Source organism: Anoplopoma fimbria, chromosome 2, assembly GCF_027596085.1.
Source record: "Anoplopoma fimbria isolate UVic2021 breed Golden Eagle Sablefish chromosome 2, Afim_UVic_2022, whole genome shotgun sequence".
NCBI classification, from domain to species: Eukaryota; Metazoa; Chordata; class Actinopteri; order Perciformes; family Anoplopomatidae; genus Anoplopoma; species Anoplopoma fimbria.
In genome coordinates, this window is record NC_072450.1 from 16,858,120 (window position 1) to 16,870,817 (window position 12,698).

The 12,698-nt window shown below is 36.9% G+C and overlaps 1 protein-coding gene across 1 annotated transcript; it reads right to left on the reverse strand.

Annotated features, from left to right (window-relative positions):
* Positions 1 to 54: 54 nt before the first annotated feature.
* On the reverse strand, positions 55 to 10,598 carry LOC129100058 (AFG3-like protein 1). The gene is made up of 17 exons (XM_054609570.1): positions 10,451 to 10,598; positions 9,080 to 9,170; positions 8,916 to 8,975; positions 8,701 to 8,819; positions 8,370 to 8,519; positions 8,197 to 8,271; positions 7,609 to 7,730; positions 7,221 to 7,494; positions 6,903 to 7,040; positions 6,487 to 6,640; positions 6,296 to 6,403; positions 4,615 to 4,740; positions 4,344 to 4,454; positions 3,771 to 3,886; positions 3,434 to 3,634; positions 2,904 to 3,098; positions 55 to 2,690 (listed from the first exon to the last, which is right to left on the reverse strand). The coding sequence occupies exons 1-17, from the start codon at positions 10,568 to 10,570 to the stop codon at positions 2,463 to 2,465; spliced, it is 2,388 nt and encodes a 795-aa protein (XP_054465545.1). The 5' UTR covers positions 10,571 to 10,598; the 3' UTR covers positions 55 to 2,462.
* Positions 10,599 to 12,698: the final 2,100 nt, after the last annotated feature.

A 12,698-nucleotide genomic window follows, 5' to 3' on the forward strand; every position in this document is an offset into this window, starting at 1 on the left:
AAAAGTGTATTTTATTGTGTAATTCATACACTACACTTTGGCAAGTATGCCCCATTCTGTACTGTGTGGTGAGCAAACGTTTTAAGTATCATTATATGCATTTACATTGTTCGAAAATGTGGTCTTCCTTCTATAAAGTTCATTGGTGCAGTATGAAAAACATTGGCTGGGCGGTGTGAGAAAAACTGATGAAATTATTTTGGATTCACAACAGACTGATAGTAGTTTATCATTACTATTTTTGTTCACTATAGGTGCTGTTTTCATGTCAATACTTATAAAACAAAACAACAATTGGTTGCTCAACCTCTGAGTATAATATGAAATATCCTTCCAATATTTCCGATGCAATAATGAAAATGCACATCACATTTTTTATTTATTTGATCTTTATATATATTAACCAGGTTAATTTTCGGTGTAATACAAGAATTACTTAGATCTTAAGCTAAATACTTTTCTGCATAACATTGTAGAATGTCTTATTTGACAGCACAACGCATGGACAAACACTCATGGTGGAATAAAATTATTATAAAAAACATTACAATAGAATTCTGACATTTTTAGAAATTATATCTCACAAGAGAAACTGGGCTAATAGTAAAAAATGTTAAAATATACTGGGAATAAAAGACAAACCAGCGGGGTATAAAAGGTGTTTAATATTGGTGTGAGCTACAAAAGCCTCACATTTTATTTGTCGTCACATCTCAATGAAAAGTCAATATTCGTCACTGAAATGTAAAAAGAAATATTCATCTAGCAAATACAAGAGCAGTGCATTGTTGAGCAGGCACAAAACACACAATAGGTTTAATTTACGCTGATCTACAACCAGCTCGCTCATCAATGTTCAGAGTCAAGCTGGTCGGTGTCGGTTTAACCAGCTATTGGAAAAAAAGGGCCCACACTGCCCACACTGCAAGGCATTTACTTCAAGTTTTATCTTTTATATTAAACCTTTTAACTCAGCTCAGGAGATTCTGGCTTAACCATCAACCATTAAGCACTTTTAAACATTCAATAACTGTGTAACCAAACCTTCTAACTCTTCTCAATACAGTAAATGAGAATGCTACATGAATTGTTATCGAGCTTAGCTCACAATTTTGGGATAACATTCAAACATAAGTCACAATTGACAGAATGATGATTTCCTGAGTAACAGCAATTTGTTGTCATGTTAATAAATGCTGGATGTCAATCCATCAGCTGAAAAGCCAATTAATCCTCTCTATACTTTCAGCCCTCCTCATTTGTCTTATCCTCATGAACTGACTAGAAAGCATCAGACTGAATGAATTTCATATGATCTACAAAAAAAGGACAAAAAAGCATAACCAGTCTGTAGTGTGAATAAAGTGATCAATTAATATTTTAAGAGGCGGTTAAGAATACAGAGACTCAGAGGTAGTGTGAGTGAGTGAAGATTTTTTTGTATGCCATTGTGTTAGCTTAGACTCAATTCTAACTCTGTCCCCAGTTCTTAAGTAACCATCAACCTAAAGTGATGGATGACTGCATAAATGTTGACTCTTGTTACTATGGGACACTGAGGAGACGACAATAACCTACAGTACATGTTATCCAATTGCTTTTGTAATATCAGTCATGTATGCACAAAGCAAATTTATAAACACTTAAGTTCCAACATTAACCTTAACTGATATATTAATAAGAACCAGGTTGAATTCTACTGAAAGACTATAATGGTGATGAAAATGTACTTCGTTGAGACCAAATGTCACAGAAATGTTAGAACGATTTCATTGTACGGCGGCGTGAAGAAAGATTTAAAAAAGTCAAAAGTACAGTGAAAGTACCTTTGAAAACTTAAGCATCTGAGAAACAAGAGACAAATCTGGTTTCTCCACTAAGGGAAAACGTATTTTAAATATTTAATTACTAATAAAATTAAGTGGTGGTCAAGTTTGGAAGCAGTATTATTAAATGTATAGATTTAAGGTTGGATAAGGGCAATGGGCCCCAGAATAAAATGTATCTCACATGATACCAGTACTGTGTGTAACTAACCAATACACACCATAACTAATGTACCTCACATGATGTCTATTTATTCAGAATAAATAGACTGCAGATTATTCTGTAGTATTTTTGTCAGCGTTATTGCACTTTAGAACTGCATCAGTGTACTTTGGAAGAAGGCCCCTCCAGTGAAATTAAGTCACAAACTACACTTTTCACAGAAGCCTTAGCTCACTGACTTCAAACTGATCCAACAGTCATTCCCCCAAGAGTATACAATCTACAACTTGAAAAAAAAAACTGCATTATCTAGGCCATTTAGGACCTGTGCAACACATCATCATCCCTCTCTTTGCAGCTGTCCGTGAGATGAACAAGGGATTTATTTCAGAGCCCTGAGATTCTGGACCAGATGGTGCTGAACCATATACAACTGAATCCAGTGGAATATTTGCCTTGAGGCTGCCATCAACCTACAGGTAAAGGGCTGATTTGTTTTGTCCATTCTGTGGGGGATTTTCCTCCCCTTTGTTCTTGTTCCAGTTCTTCAGCCCTTCTGGTAGAGAGGTGTCCTCCTCAAACTCCCCCAGCCCTTCAACAAACTCTTCATACGATGACTTCTCCTGAAAAGGACGAGTTCCTAGCAGCTCCACCATGTCGGCTTTATGTAGAATCTCCTTTTCCAGAAGACGTTTTGCCACCTGCAACACATGACCAAATATAGTAAACAACAAGCGTACTAATGACAATAGTAGTAGTAATAGTTGTTTATTTATTTTAAATGACAGTTGTAATATCACAACTAGCTGTTTAACAGAAGGTAGTTGAGGTTTGCCATCTTCCAACAAGTTTTTCAAAATACGATTTTCAAACCAACCATCTTTATCCTTGTCATCAGAGAAAATGGCTCTCACCTTCTCCACCATTTCTTTCTTGTCAGTTACAAGCTGAAGTGTCCGCTGGAAGGCAGAATCAATAAGCAGGCGAACTTCCTGGTCTATAAGCTCAGCTGTAGGTTCACTGAAGGGCTTCTCAGTTACTACTTCACCCTGCTGAGGCAGGTCAAAGGACACCTGACCCACCGCCTCATTCATTCCAAACTGTACAACCTAAAATATGAGAAATGAGCCGTGTTAATCAAAAGACAAATAAGATGCTTCTTATGTGCCTTTGGTTAAAATATAATTTTCTGACTTCTAATTGTGCACCTGCAGAAATAGTCTGGGCAGTTAAATAGACTATTTTGAAGTTGGTACTGTGGCAGTTTATCTGCATGAAGCTACTTGTTAGCAGAGCTCAACCTAAATAATATTAGCATGGAGTGACACAGGACCTGATGTTTCACATTTTCTGTTATTGACCCGGCACTAGGATTTTGAGTAAAACCATTTTGAAACCAACTTAATATACAGAGCAAAAAGCATTAGTAAAATGTGGTCATCACCTGTTCATACGCAGACTGCGTGACTTTCCTAAGGTCATCCTGCGCCCCGGTGGTGATTCGGCGAAAGAAAACCTGCTCAGCCACTCGACCCCCCAGCATCATGCACATTCTGTCGAACAGCTGCTCCTGGCTGAACAGGTACTGTTCCTTTGGCAGATACTGTGCATAACCCAAACCTTTCCCTCTGGGAACAATGGACACCTGAGGGAGTATATTATAATTAATCTAATTATCAATATAAATGTGATTTAAAAACAAGACCATGCAAGGGCTGCAGAGGAATTCTGATAGTGAAACAGCAGTGCGAGAGAAAGGAGGAAGGAAAGGGTGTGAGTACCTTAAGAAGGGGGTCTGCATGTTCCAGGAACCAGCCTGTTACAGCGTGTCCGGCCTCATGATACGCCACAGTAGTTTTCTCTGGAAGCTGCAGTACCTGAGTCTTTTTCTCCAGACCTGAGAGCAAGGAGGATGTCTTATCAAACTGCACTGTGTGTGTATTTTACAAGCAATAAGTATTCTGGGATGATGTAGCCCTTCAAGCAGACAGTAGATACAGTTGAGGGATGTCTTTGTGTTGGTGCATGAGCAAAATACTTTATCTTTGAGTACGGCATTAAATCAAACAGTAGTTGAATCAAATCCTTACAAGGAAGTCTCAATCGGATATATTAGGATATACTGTAAGTTACTACATTAAAAGCATTTATGTATATCTCTAATTAAAGCACAAAGTACACATTTATGGATCAATATAAATTATGAATCAATATAAACTTACATTATATAATTTATATTAATACCGAAATTTATAGAAATTGCTTTTACTAATAACTAACTTGATTAAGGTGTATAACTCATGTCAAATAGTCATTCCAAATATTGTCATAATATCAAATAAATGTCAACTTACCTCCAATAACTCTCTCGACTGCCTGTTCAAAGTGCGTTGTGTTGACGTGTTGGTTCAGGTGCCGTGCAGCTATTAATGCAGCCTCATTACACACATTAGCAATATCAGCCCCTGAGATACAAAAGGAGCGACAACAGCCAAGTTAGGCTGTGGTGTAATACATTTATTTAAATACAGTGAGAGATAAAGAAGACAATGATTACTGTAGATTAATCCAAAGAATGAGCTTAGTAAACGCATGCAAACATGGACACACATCTCTTGTTCTTACCAGTGAAACCTGGGGTTAGTGCAGCTAGCTTCCTGGCCAAAGCCTCTACTTCTATACTAATGTCCAACTTCAGAGGTCTTAAATGCACCTTAAAGATGGATGACCTGCCTTTAATATCTGGTAAACCTGAAGAAAAAAAGAAAAGAAACAAATCATGAATTTTCAGGACATTTTCTTTTAAAACAAAAGAATGATATGCAGTGCGCAAAATAAGATTAAAATAAAAGATACTGCAGAATAAACATGATCACATGATAATGTTACAGATACAAAAGCATGATTACTCTTTAAAACTGCTAAGCAAGGAAACTCAAGTGTGTCTCAGATTATGAACCTCATGAGGACGTCAAATTTACACATATTAGAGAAGCTCATTCAACTGGCCCTGACAACCACTTTGCTCTTTTCCTGCTTTAGAGATGTTCTTGTCATACGGCTTATTTTTAAGATGACATTGACAAATGGTTAACGGCTAATCCATAGCTGATAACAAGGTTGCCTAACACCTTTGGATTACTTCAAGAAAAACTACAGCAGCATAAAAGAGGAAGTAAAGGACACCAGCTAAGGAAAGCGAAATTAGAAATGTAAGAGCCAACAATTACAATATGAAATTAAGTTTGTAGAGCTGCGCGTCAAATTCTGCACATCAAACTGGAGAGTAAAGACAACATTAAAAGACAAATCCTGTGACAGCAGCGCATTGCCATTAAGCTCCCCTACAGCAGCATTACCTCTTACAAGGGGAGAACAATTTTCACAGGCAAGCAAAGTCATAAAGTCAATCATCTCATCTTAAATATAGCCTCTCTAAAATCTTTAAGTGGCAGCTGAGAATGACACAAAGGTAGCTGAGTGTGTGTGAAGGAGCATTTGAAGGAGCAATTATATCGGAGTCCTTATGCAATGGTTAAATTTGTGGCCTAATTAGAAGCCCTTAGCACAAAGAATTATTCATAAAGGTTAAACCCATGTTTATTTTTGTTTAAAAGTTATAGACATGATGATATAACAAGTTATGTAATTATCACTGATTAATGGTAATTAGTAATGTGTTGCTAATGTTTGAAGCAATATATCTTACCAATACGGTTTACATGTAACAACAAAAAGACTAAAGGAAAGGGAACCGAGGGACTCAACAACACAGAGAGGAGTGATGTGTGCTATTCCTCATGTTGGCCTCCAGTCGTCTAATCCTTCTTTTATAGAGACCAAGCTCTTTCATTGTGAACCAGTTTTCTTTGTCAGAGAGTAAACTGCCCTGCACACTATTCTCCAGCATTGCTGGCGTAAAGCAAATTAGATCTCAGCAGGCAGAAAACCATCAATCATTTTAACCACAAAGATAAAAGCACACACTTTGTGCAACACACGCTTTCAATGACATAACATGCAAACAGGCGCAAAAAGGACAACAGCAAATCTAATAGGCTTGAGGCTTATTTCTATGGAAACAGTAGAGGAAGTGTTTCAGTAAGTTCAAGCTTAGCACCTCATCTGAAGCAGGCATAAAAATTAATGATGCAAATGATAAAGTGCAATTTAAATTGATCTTAGCAAATAATGACAATAGATTTACAGGAATGTTGAAAGCAACATTTCATTAACTGAAATCAGTTTTCATCCATACAGGGATGAACAAGAAATCCTCAAGGAAGAGAAGAGAGCTAAACTTTACCTATGTATATATGTCGATCAAAGCGTCCTGGCCTCATCAAAGCTGGATCCAGGATATCAACTCGATTGGTGCCCGCTAAAATGACCACGTTAGTGCTACTGTTGAATCCTGTAATGACAAAAAACAAATATCATACAAAGATATTGCACCAGGAATGAGAGAACACCGAAAGTGATGACATAACTGCCTACCGTCCATTTCGACAAGCAGCTGGTTGAGGGTGTTTTCCTGTTCGCTCTGGTTGCCAAAGCTTCCATTGCCTCTCTTTCTGCCAACTGCGTCGATCTCGTCAATGAAAACGATGCAAGGGGCATTTTTTCGAGCTTTGGCAAACGTATCCCTTATCTTATATAGGACAGAGCAAAGAGAAATCACTTAAATAATCTTAACAGATTCATGAATTGGAATTAATTACTACTATAGTCAGCATCATTTCCTTCTGTGTTATCATTGGAACATTGAGAGCACAGCAAAGGTAGATTGTGCTCTATATTTGTATCTCTAGCATGACAATACAAAGAATCATTGTGATTATGTGGTAAAACAGCTGCATCTAATGCATTTGACCCATCATTCCGCTTCAAGATGCATTTAGCCCATTACTGACCCTCGCTGGGCCCACGCCAACAAACATTTCCTGGAACTCTGAGCCGTTGACGGTGATGAAGGGGACGTTGGCCTCTCCTGCTGTGGCCATTGCTAACAAGGTCTTTCCAGTACCAGGTGGGCCCGATAACACCGCACCCTGAAAACAAAGATGTTGCTTAAAGATCAATACCAATGCCTTAATATTTATTAAATGAAAGGAGAAATTTCCCACTTTAAAACCCATACTCTTCTTTGGAGGAAAAGAAGAACATCAATTAAAATGTTCCTGTCACCCAACAACGCTTTGCCACATCACTTGATATACAGAATGGCACACCTTTGGGATCTTGGCTCCTAGGTCCTGGTACTGCTTCGGGTTCTTCAAGAAGTTGACTAACTCCAAAATCTCCATTTTGGCCTCCTCACAGCCAGCAACATCTTTGAAGCGAATGCCGATGGTGTCTTTTATAACCTTGGCTTTGGATTCACTCATACTGAAGGGGTTTCTTTGCCCTCTACCCCCACGACCTCCTGCCATTGGTGCCTGCCGTATGGCAAAAAGTAAAACCCCGAACAGGAGTAAAGTGGGCAGATAACTGTAAAGCAGTGTCCTGAGGGAAAGAGAAAGAAGCTCCATTAGTCCAGCATCAACATGAGCAAATCCAACATGCATAAAAGCCACTTTGAATTGAAGGTTTCAAATATTTCAGGTAAAAAAAATGTACCCGTCACTTTCACTGCTGTAGAACACCGGTACTTTCTCTGAGTCCAAACCCAATTCTTGCTGGGCCATTTCCAGGTTATGCTCAAATGATTCAACGCTGCCAATGTTGAACCACAAATAGCTCTGAAACATACACACAACAGAAAACGTACAACATGCAGTTTACAGTTTCATTGCTTATATACTTTAAACTTAAAAGCAAAACTACTGACGTTTTTGAATAAGAAATAACAAGGAAGACAACAATTATACCATTGGCAAATGGAAATTAGCAATAAATTGCACCATTGTTGCTCATTTCCATTTACTCAAGGTATTTTTCAGCTACAATCGTACTAAAAACGTAAAAAGCTTGTGCATGAAAGTAAATTTTTTGACCTCATTATCTTAAATTAAAATCCACTTAATAGCTTTTTCATTTGCAATTTGTGAACCTAATCAGTGGATTGGATTTAGATGGATTTTGCTCAGTTGTCGGTAGTATAATTGCTTTTGTTACTATAAAACTATATTTTAAAAATACACACTGACCAACAAAGTGACCTATATGAGAAAAAAAACGACATTACAGCATTTTCATGCAACTTACCACTTCTGATGTCCTCACTCCATTGGCAGGAATTACTTTGACATACTGTTTATTGACAACCTCCAGGTGATCCACCTGTGAAGAGAGCACAATTTGTTTTTGTTCACATGGTTGCAAAAACAAACGGATACAATATGGATGATACCAAAACTAGATCACTCTCCATCTCTTACCAAGCCTCTGTTCAAGTAATGATGCACAAAGTCCTTCCAGGAGATCTGCATCCCCGTCTCTCGAAAGTAAAAGTACAAAAACGCTGAGGTCATGCCTGCTGCACCGATGGCAAAGTACTTAACTGCTTTTTCATCCAAAGGAAACCCATCCTGTTAGATGAAGAAATGTTGCAAGAGAGGGGAGATAAATTCATTAAAGGAGAGACAGTTGGTGTGTCAGCAGGCCACTGAAAAACAATTAATTATTACCATGTCATGTTCTTGGTGTTTGTTTGTAGTGCATTTAATTTGAATGAGTATTAAAGACAGTTATCTGTAAAATTAGTCTCACCTGAAAACGCGTCCACCAGTGCGATTCTTCTTTTTTTCCTCCTCTTTGTCTTTCGTCCTCATCATCATCTGCGTCCCGCTCTTCCCTTACAATAGATTCTTGCTCTTTGGTATTTTCATCTAAATAGTATCAGAAAATCGATCATACACTCAAGCTGAAACGAAAACAGAGGAGGCCCAAATATTGCTCGTGAGGATGACTCAAACCTTGCTCACCTTCAGCTGATTTGTTCACGCCAGCGCTTTCTTCACTCTTTGGGAAAAACTTTTCAAAACCTAAACCGATTCAACAAACACAACAAAACGTGAAAAGATTTAGGTCCTTGTGTGCACTCATTTAGCTACATTACATAGTATAACAGTATAAGGAGACACACTACCTCTTGGTGGTTTGTTTGAGCTTAGTAGCCGAGCGAGTGGCAAACTGTGTTGATATATTCCTCCACATCTCCTTTGGATCAGTGACGCTTTCTGAAAGAAAGATACTGTGTGTTAACATGTTAGCAGTAAGGCGGGGCATTAAAAAAATAGAAACGGATTAATTCAACATGCTATATGTAGTACATGTCGTTGACAGGTGATGCAAAATGAAACATGATAATCCACAGTCAAATGCCACCATTGATAATTAAGAATAATATAAATTATGTTTGCTGATCAGATTTTTACACACACACATAACAAGCAAACTTTTTGGTTACATAACAACACATTTCTGAGTTACAATATGTTATTGTTGAACAATAACTTTTATTATCAAAGATGCCAGAAACAGAGATATTTTTAAATATTAATTTGAATAAAAACATTAAACAAAACTGTATTAAATAAATGGAGGAAACTTTGAGTCAAATAAGCATAAAAATGCAATAAAACATGTATGCTGAAGTTGACGACAATTTCAGCCCATATCTGCCCACTTTCACACTGACCAGTGCTAATATATGTGTCATAACACAGTTATGACACAAGGCTGCATATGTATGGGATGGGCTCTATTTATAATGCAAAGTCCAGCAGAGAGAGAAAATAAAGGAAAACTCAACGTACATATTTTTGTTTCACTGGAACCAGCTGAAAATTTTACTCGTCTGACAATAACAATATATCGTCTCTAAAATAAATTAACAAACAAACAAAATCAGTCTGAGCTTCAAGTTTCTCAGAAAAATGTAAGATACCAGTGGACCTCAATTTTGAAGGACATTCAATGAAAAAGCAACATCCTTTACAAAATGTTCCCTTCTTTTAGATTCCAACTAACGCACACAAGCAGTTTTATTACTATTCAATAACTTGCAAACATTTGCTTAACCTTTTTAAAAAGTAAATCAAACTGAATGAATTAACAAGATGAACGTGAATTGGCTAAACGCTCACCACAATAACAAAGACACGCCCCCTTTAAAGAAAACATTATGTAATTGAGGAAACCGACTTCTAAACAAAACACTATCAAACGGAAATATCGTGAGAATAATCAACTGAGGAATGATGCATAAACAGGGCAGTGGTTTGTTTGTTTGTTTGTTTACAGGTTTTGGGGGGGTGGGGGGTGTCTGCAGCCTGCACCGAGGAACACCGTGTTCTTTCCCACGACAAAGCTCAAATACACCCAGGTCTCCAGATCCTGCAAAATACTGTTATCCTAGGCACAATGAGTAACTACTGCAAAACAACTAATTTGCATTAATCTATCTCGAGAGTAGCAACTTTGATAATAATAAAAAACAAAAACAATGCCCCCTTACCGACACCAATGCGCCGCCGTTGCGTAGAGTAGCTGAGATAGTGGATAAGTCTCGGCTCCAGGTCCGAACCGCCCGGACCCGGCTCCGAAACGGACCGACACTCACAGAGAGGAGCCCCATCGTACCAGCAGTACTTTCACTGGGCTTCACCGGAGTGATCGCCTTGTGAGAAGTACCGTATACACTGTAACAACTCGTAATCCCGCGAGATTTCGGTTAGAAAATGAAAACAGCATGTGGACAGCTGTGGGACACACAGTTTTGTTTTGTTTTGTTGTTTTGTTTTGTTTTGTTTTGTTTTTAGGCTTAGCTACATGCTCTGTTGCCTATGTTTCTTTTTCTAAGTTTTCAAGAGCCACATTTAATAGGACACACACATATGATAGGGGAGTCCCATGTCGGGTTCACTCGGTTCATACTGCAATCATCGTGCAGCAAACTCATGCATATGCATGTGTGCATCAATCTGTTGGGGCAAGAATTCCGGTTTAATATGGTGCTATAGCTTATTTACCTATATATTAAAAGTATATTGTATTATGATTCCTAACATGATTGCATTTAAATGTGCTTTCAATAGGACACACTGTCCTTTGCATAATCATTGGCAGAAATCCAAGTCCTCGACCACTCTCTATGTAGGCTACCAAATGATTTGCTAAGTGGAGCCAAACAAGGCGAGATAGCTTAAAAACCAAACCTTTTCTTAATTTATTTATTTATTGTGTCATGTTTAAGCTATACAATTATCTTCAAACAAAATATTGGGTATTAAATTCGACAAAAGGACTGGACAGGACAACCCATATACATATAGTGATATTATACCAAACTATGTATAGGCTGTATTTAGACAAAAGTAATGCATATTATAGTGGGCATAGCCTTTGTAATAGCCAGACAAAACACTGAGAGCTCAGAGGACATTACACGTGTTTTGACTTTTATTTAACATAGTTTCACTTCCTTAAAGGGTATTTTGTTGTTCATTAGAAGAAAACTGTCAAGTAAAGTCAAACCACATTGGTCTTGTTCAAAAAAACCACATTGGTCTTGTTGCTACTTCACATGTCCCTCATAGCCGGGAGTTGTACCATACAGTCCAGGACTGATGTAGACTCAAAGAGGTAAAAAATAAACATAGGTGACTGAGGGTTGTTGCCCATAGTAACTCAAAATGTTGTCCTGGAACTAACCCTCTCTAGTACTATTGTATACAATTCAATATACTAGACTGTGTCAAATCCAACAAAAATAGTTTTTGAGTCGTTCTTAACTTTGTTTGACTGTCTGCTCTGGCTTCAGACGTCAGTCATAACTTTGAATTCATTATAGCAGAGCCCTGTGAGAAACATCCGCTCACTCATCTGTAGCATGTTTTGGATCTGATATAGCATTGTAATTGATTCATTATTAGACAATGATCTCAAATGGTATCTAAGTAGTGTATTGGACTCTTCTATTTGGTTTCTATTTAGAGTATTATTTGGTATCAAAGTTTAAGTATAGTAGGCTAGGTTTAGGGGTCTAATATGGCATTTAATGTGGTTTCTATTACACGATAATTTAGAAGTATCGTGTCAGTTAGAGAAGCTTATAACTGTTTTTTACTATCAAATAAAACGAACATATTATTCTTAGTTTTGTCTTATTTGATACAAAGTATCGAAGAGAATGCAAAACATCTAGAGAGGCAAAGTATGCCATGAAAATGCCTTAACACTTTAAAAAGTGAAAAAAAGGGTATTAGCATAGTAGTCCATATGAAATGTCATAAAATGTCATAATATATTATTAAAAAGTGATAAAGTATAATAGTTTGCCATAAAATTAAATAAAATGAATTAAATGACTTATTATACCATGATAGTTTAATATTTGTATGGTATTCATTTTTTACTCTTTTATGGTAAACAATACTATCGTTTTTATGACTCTTTTATGGCATAATATGCTTTGACTATTTCAATGACTTTTTCTTAGTCCTTTTGACGAGCTATTAAATTATTTTTTTTAATATATTTTTATGACATCTTTATATCATAATATGCTATTATATATTTGGTATAATTTTGTACATTTTGATGCCATACCATACTAGATTATATTATTATGACATTAAAATGGCATGTTTATGGCATACAATAGAACGACAAATCTTGTAATCTTTTACTCATAATTAGGATTTATTTTAATGACATATTACTATGATAATTCAATTAATCTTTTATGGCATACTATATCTTTT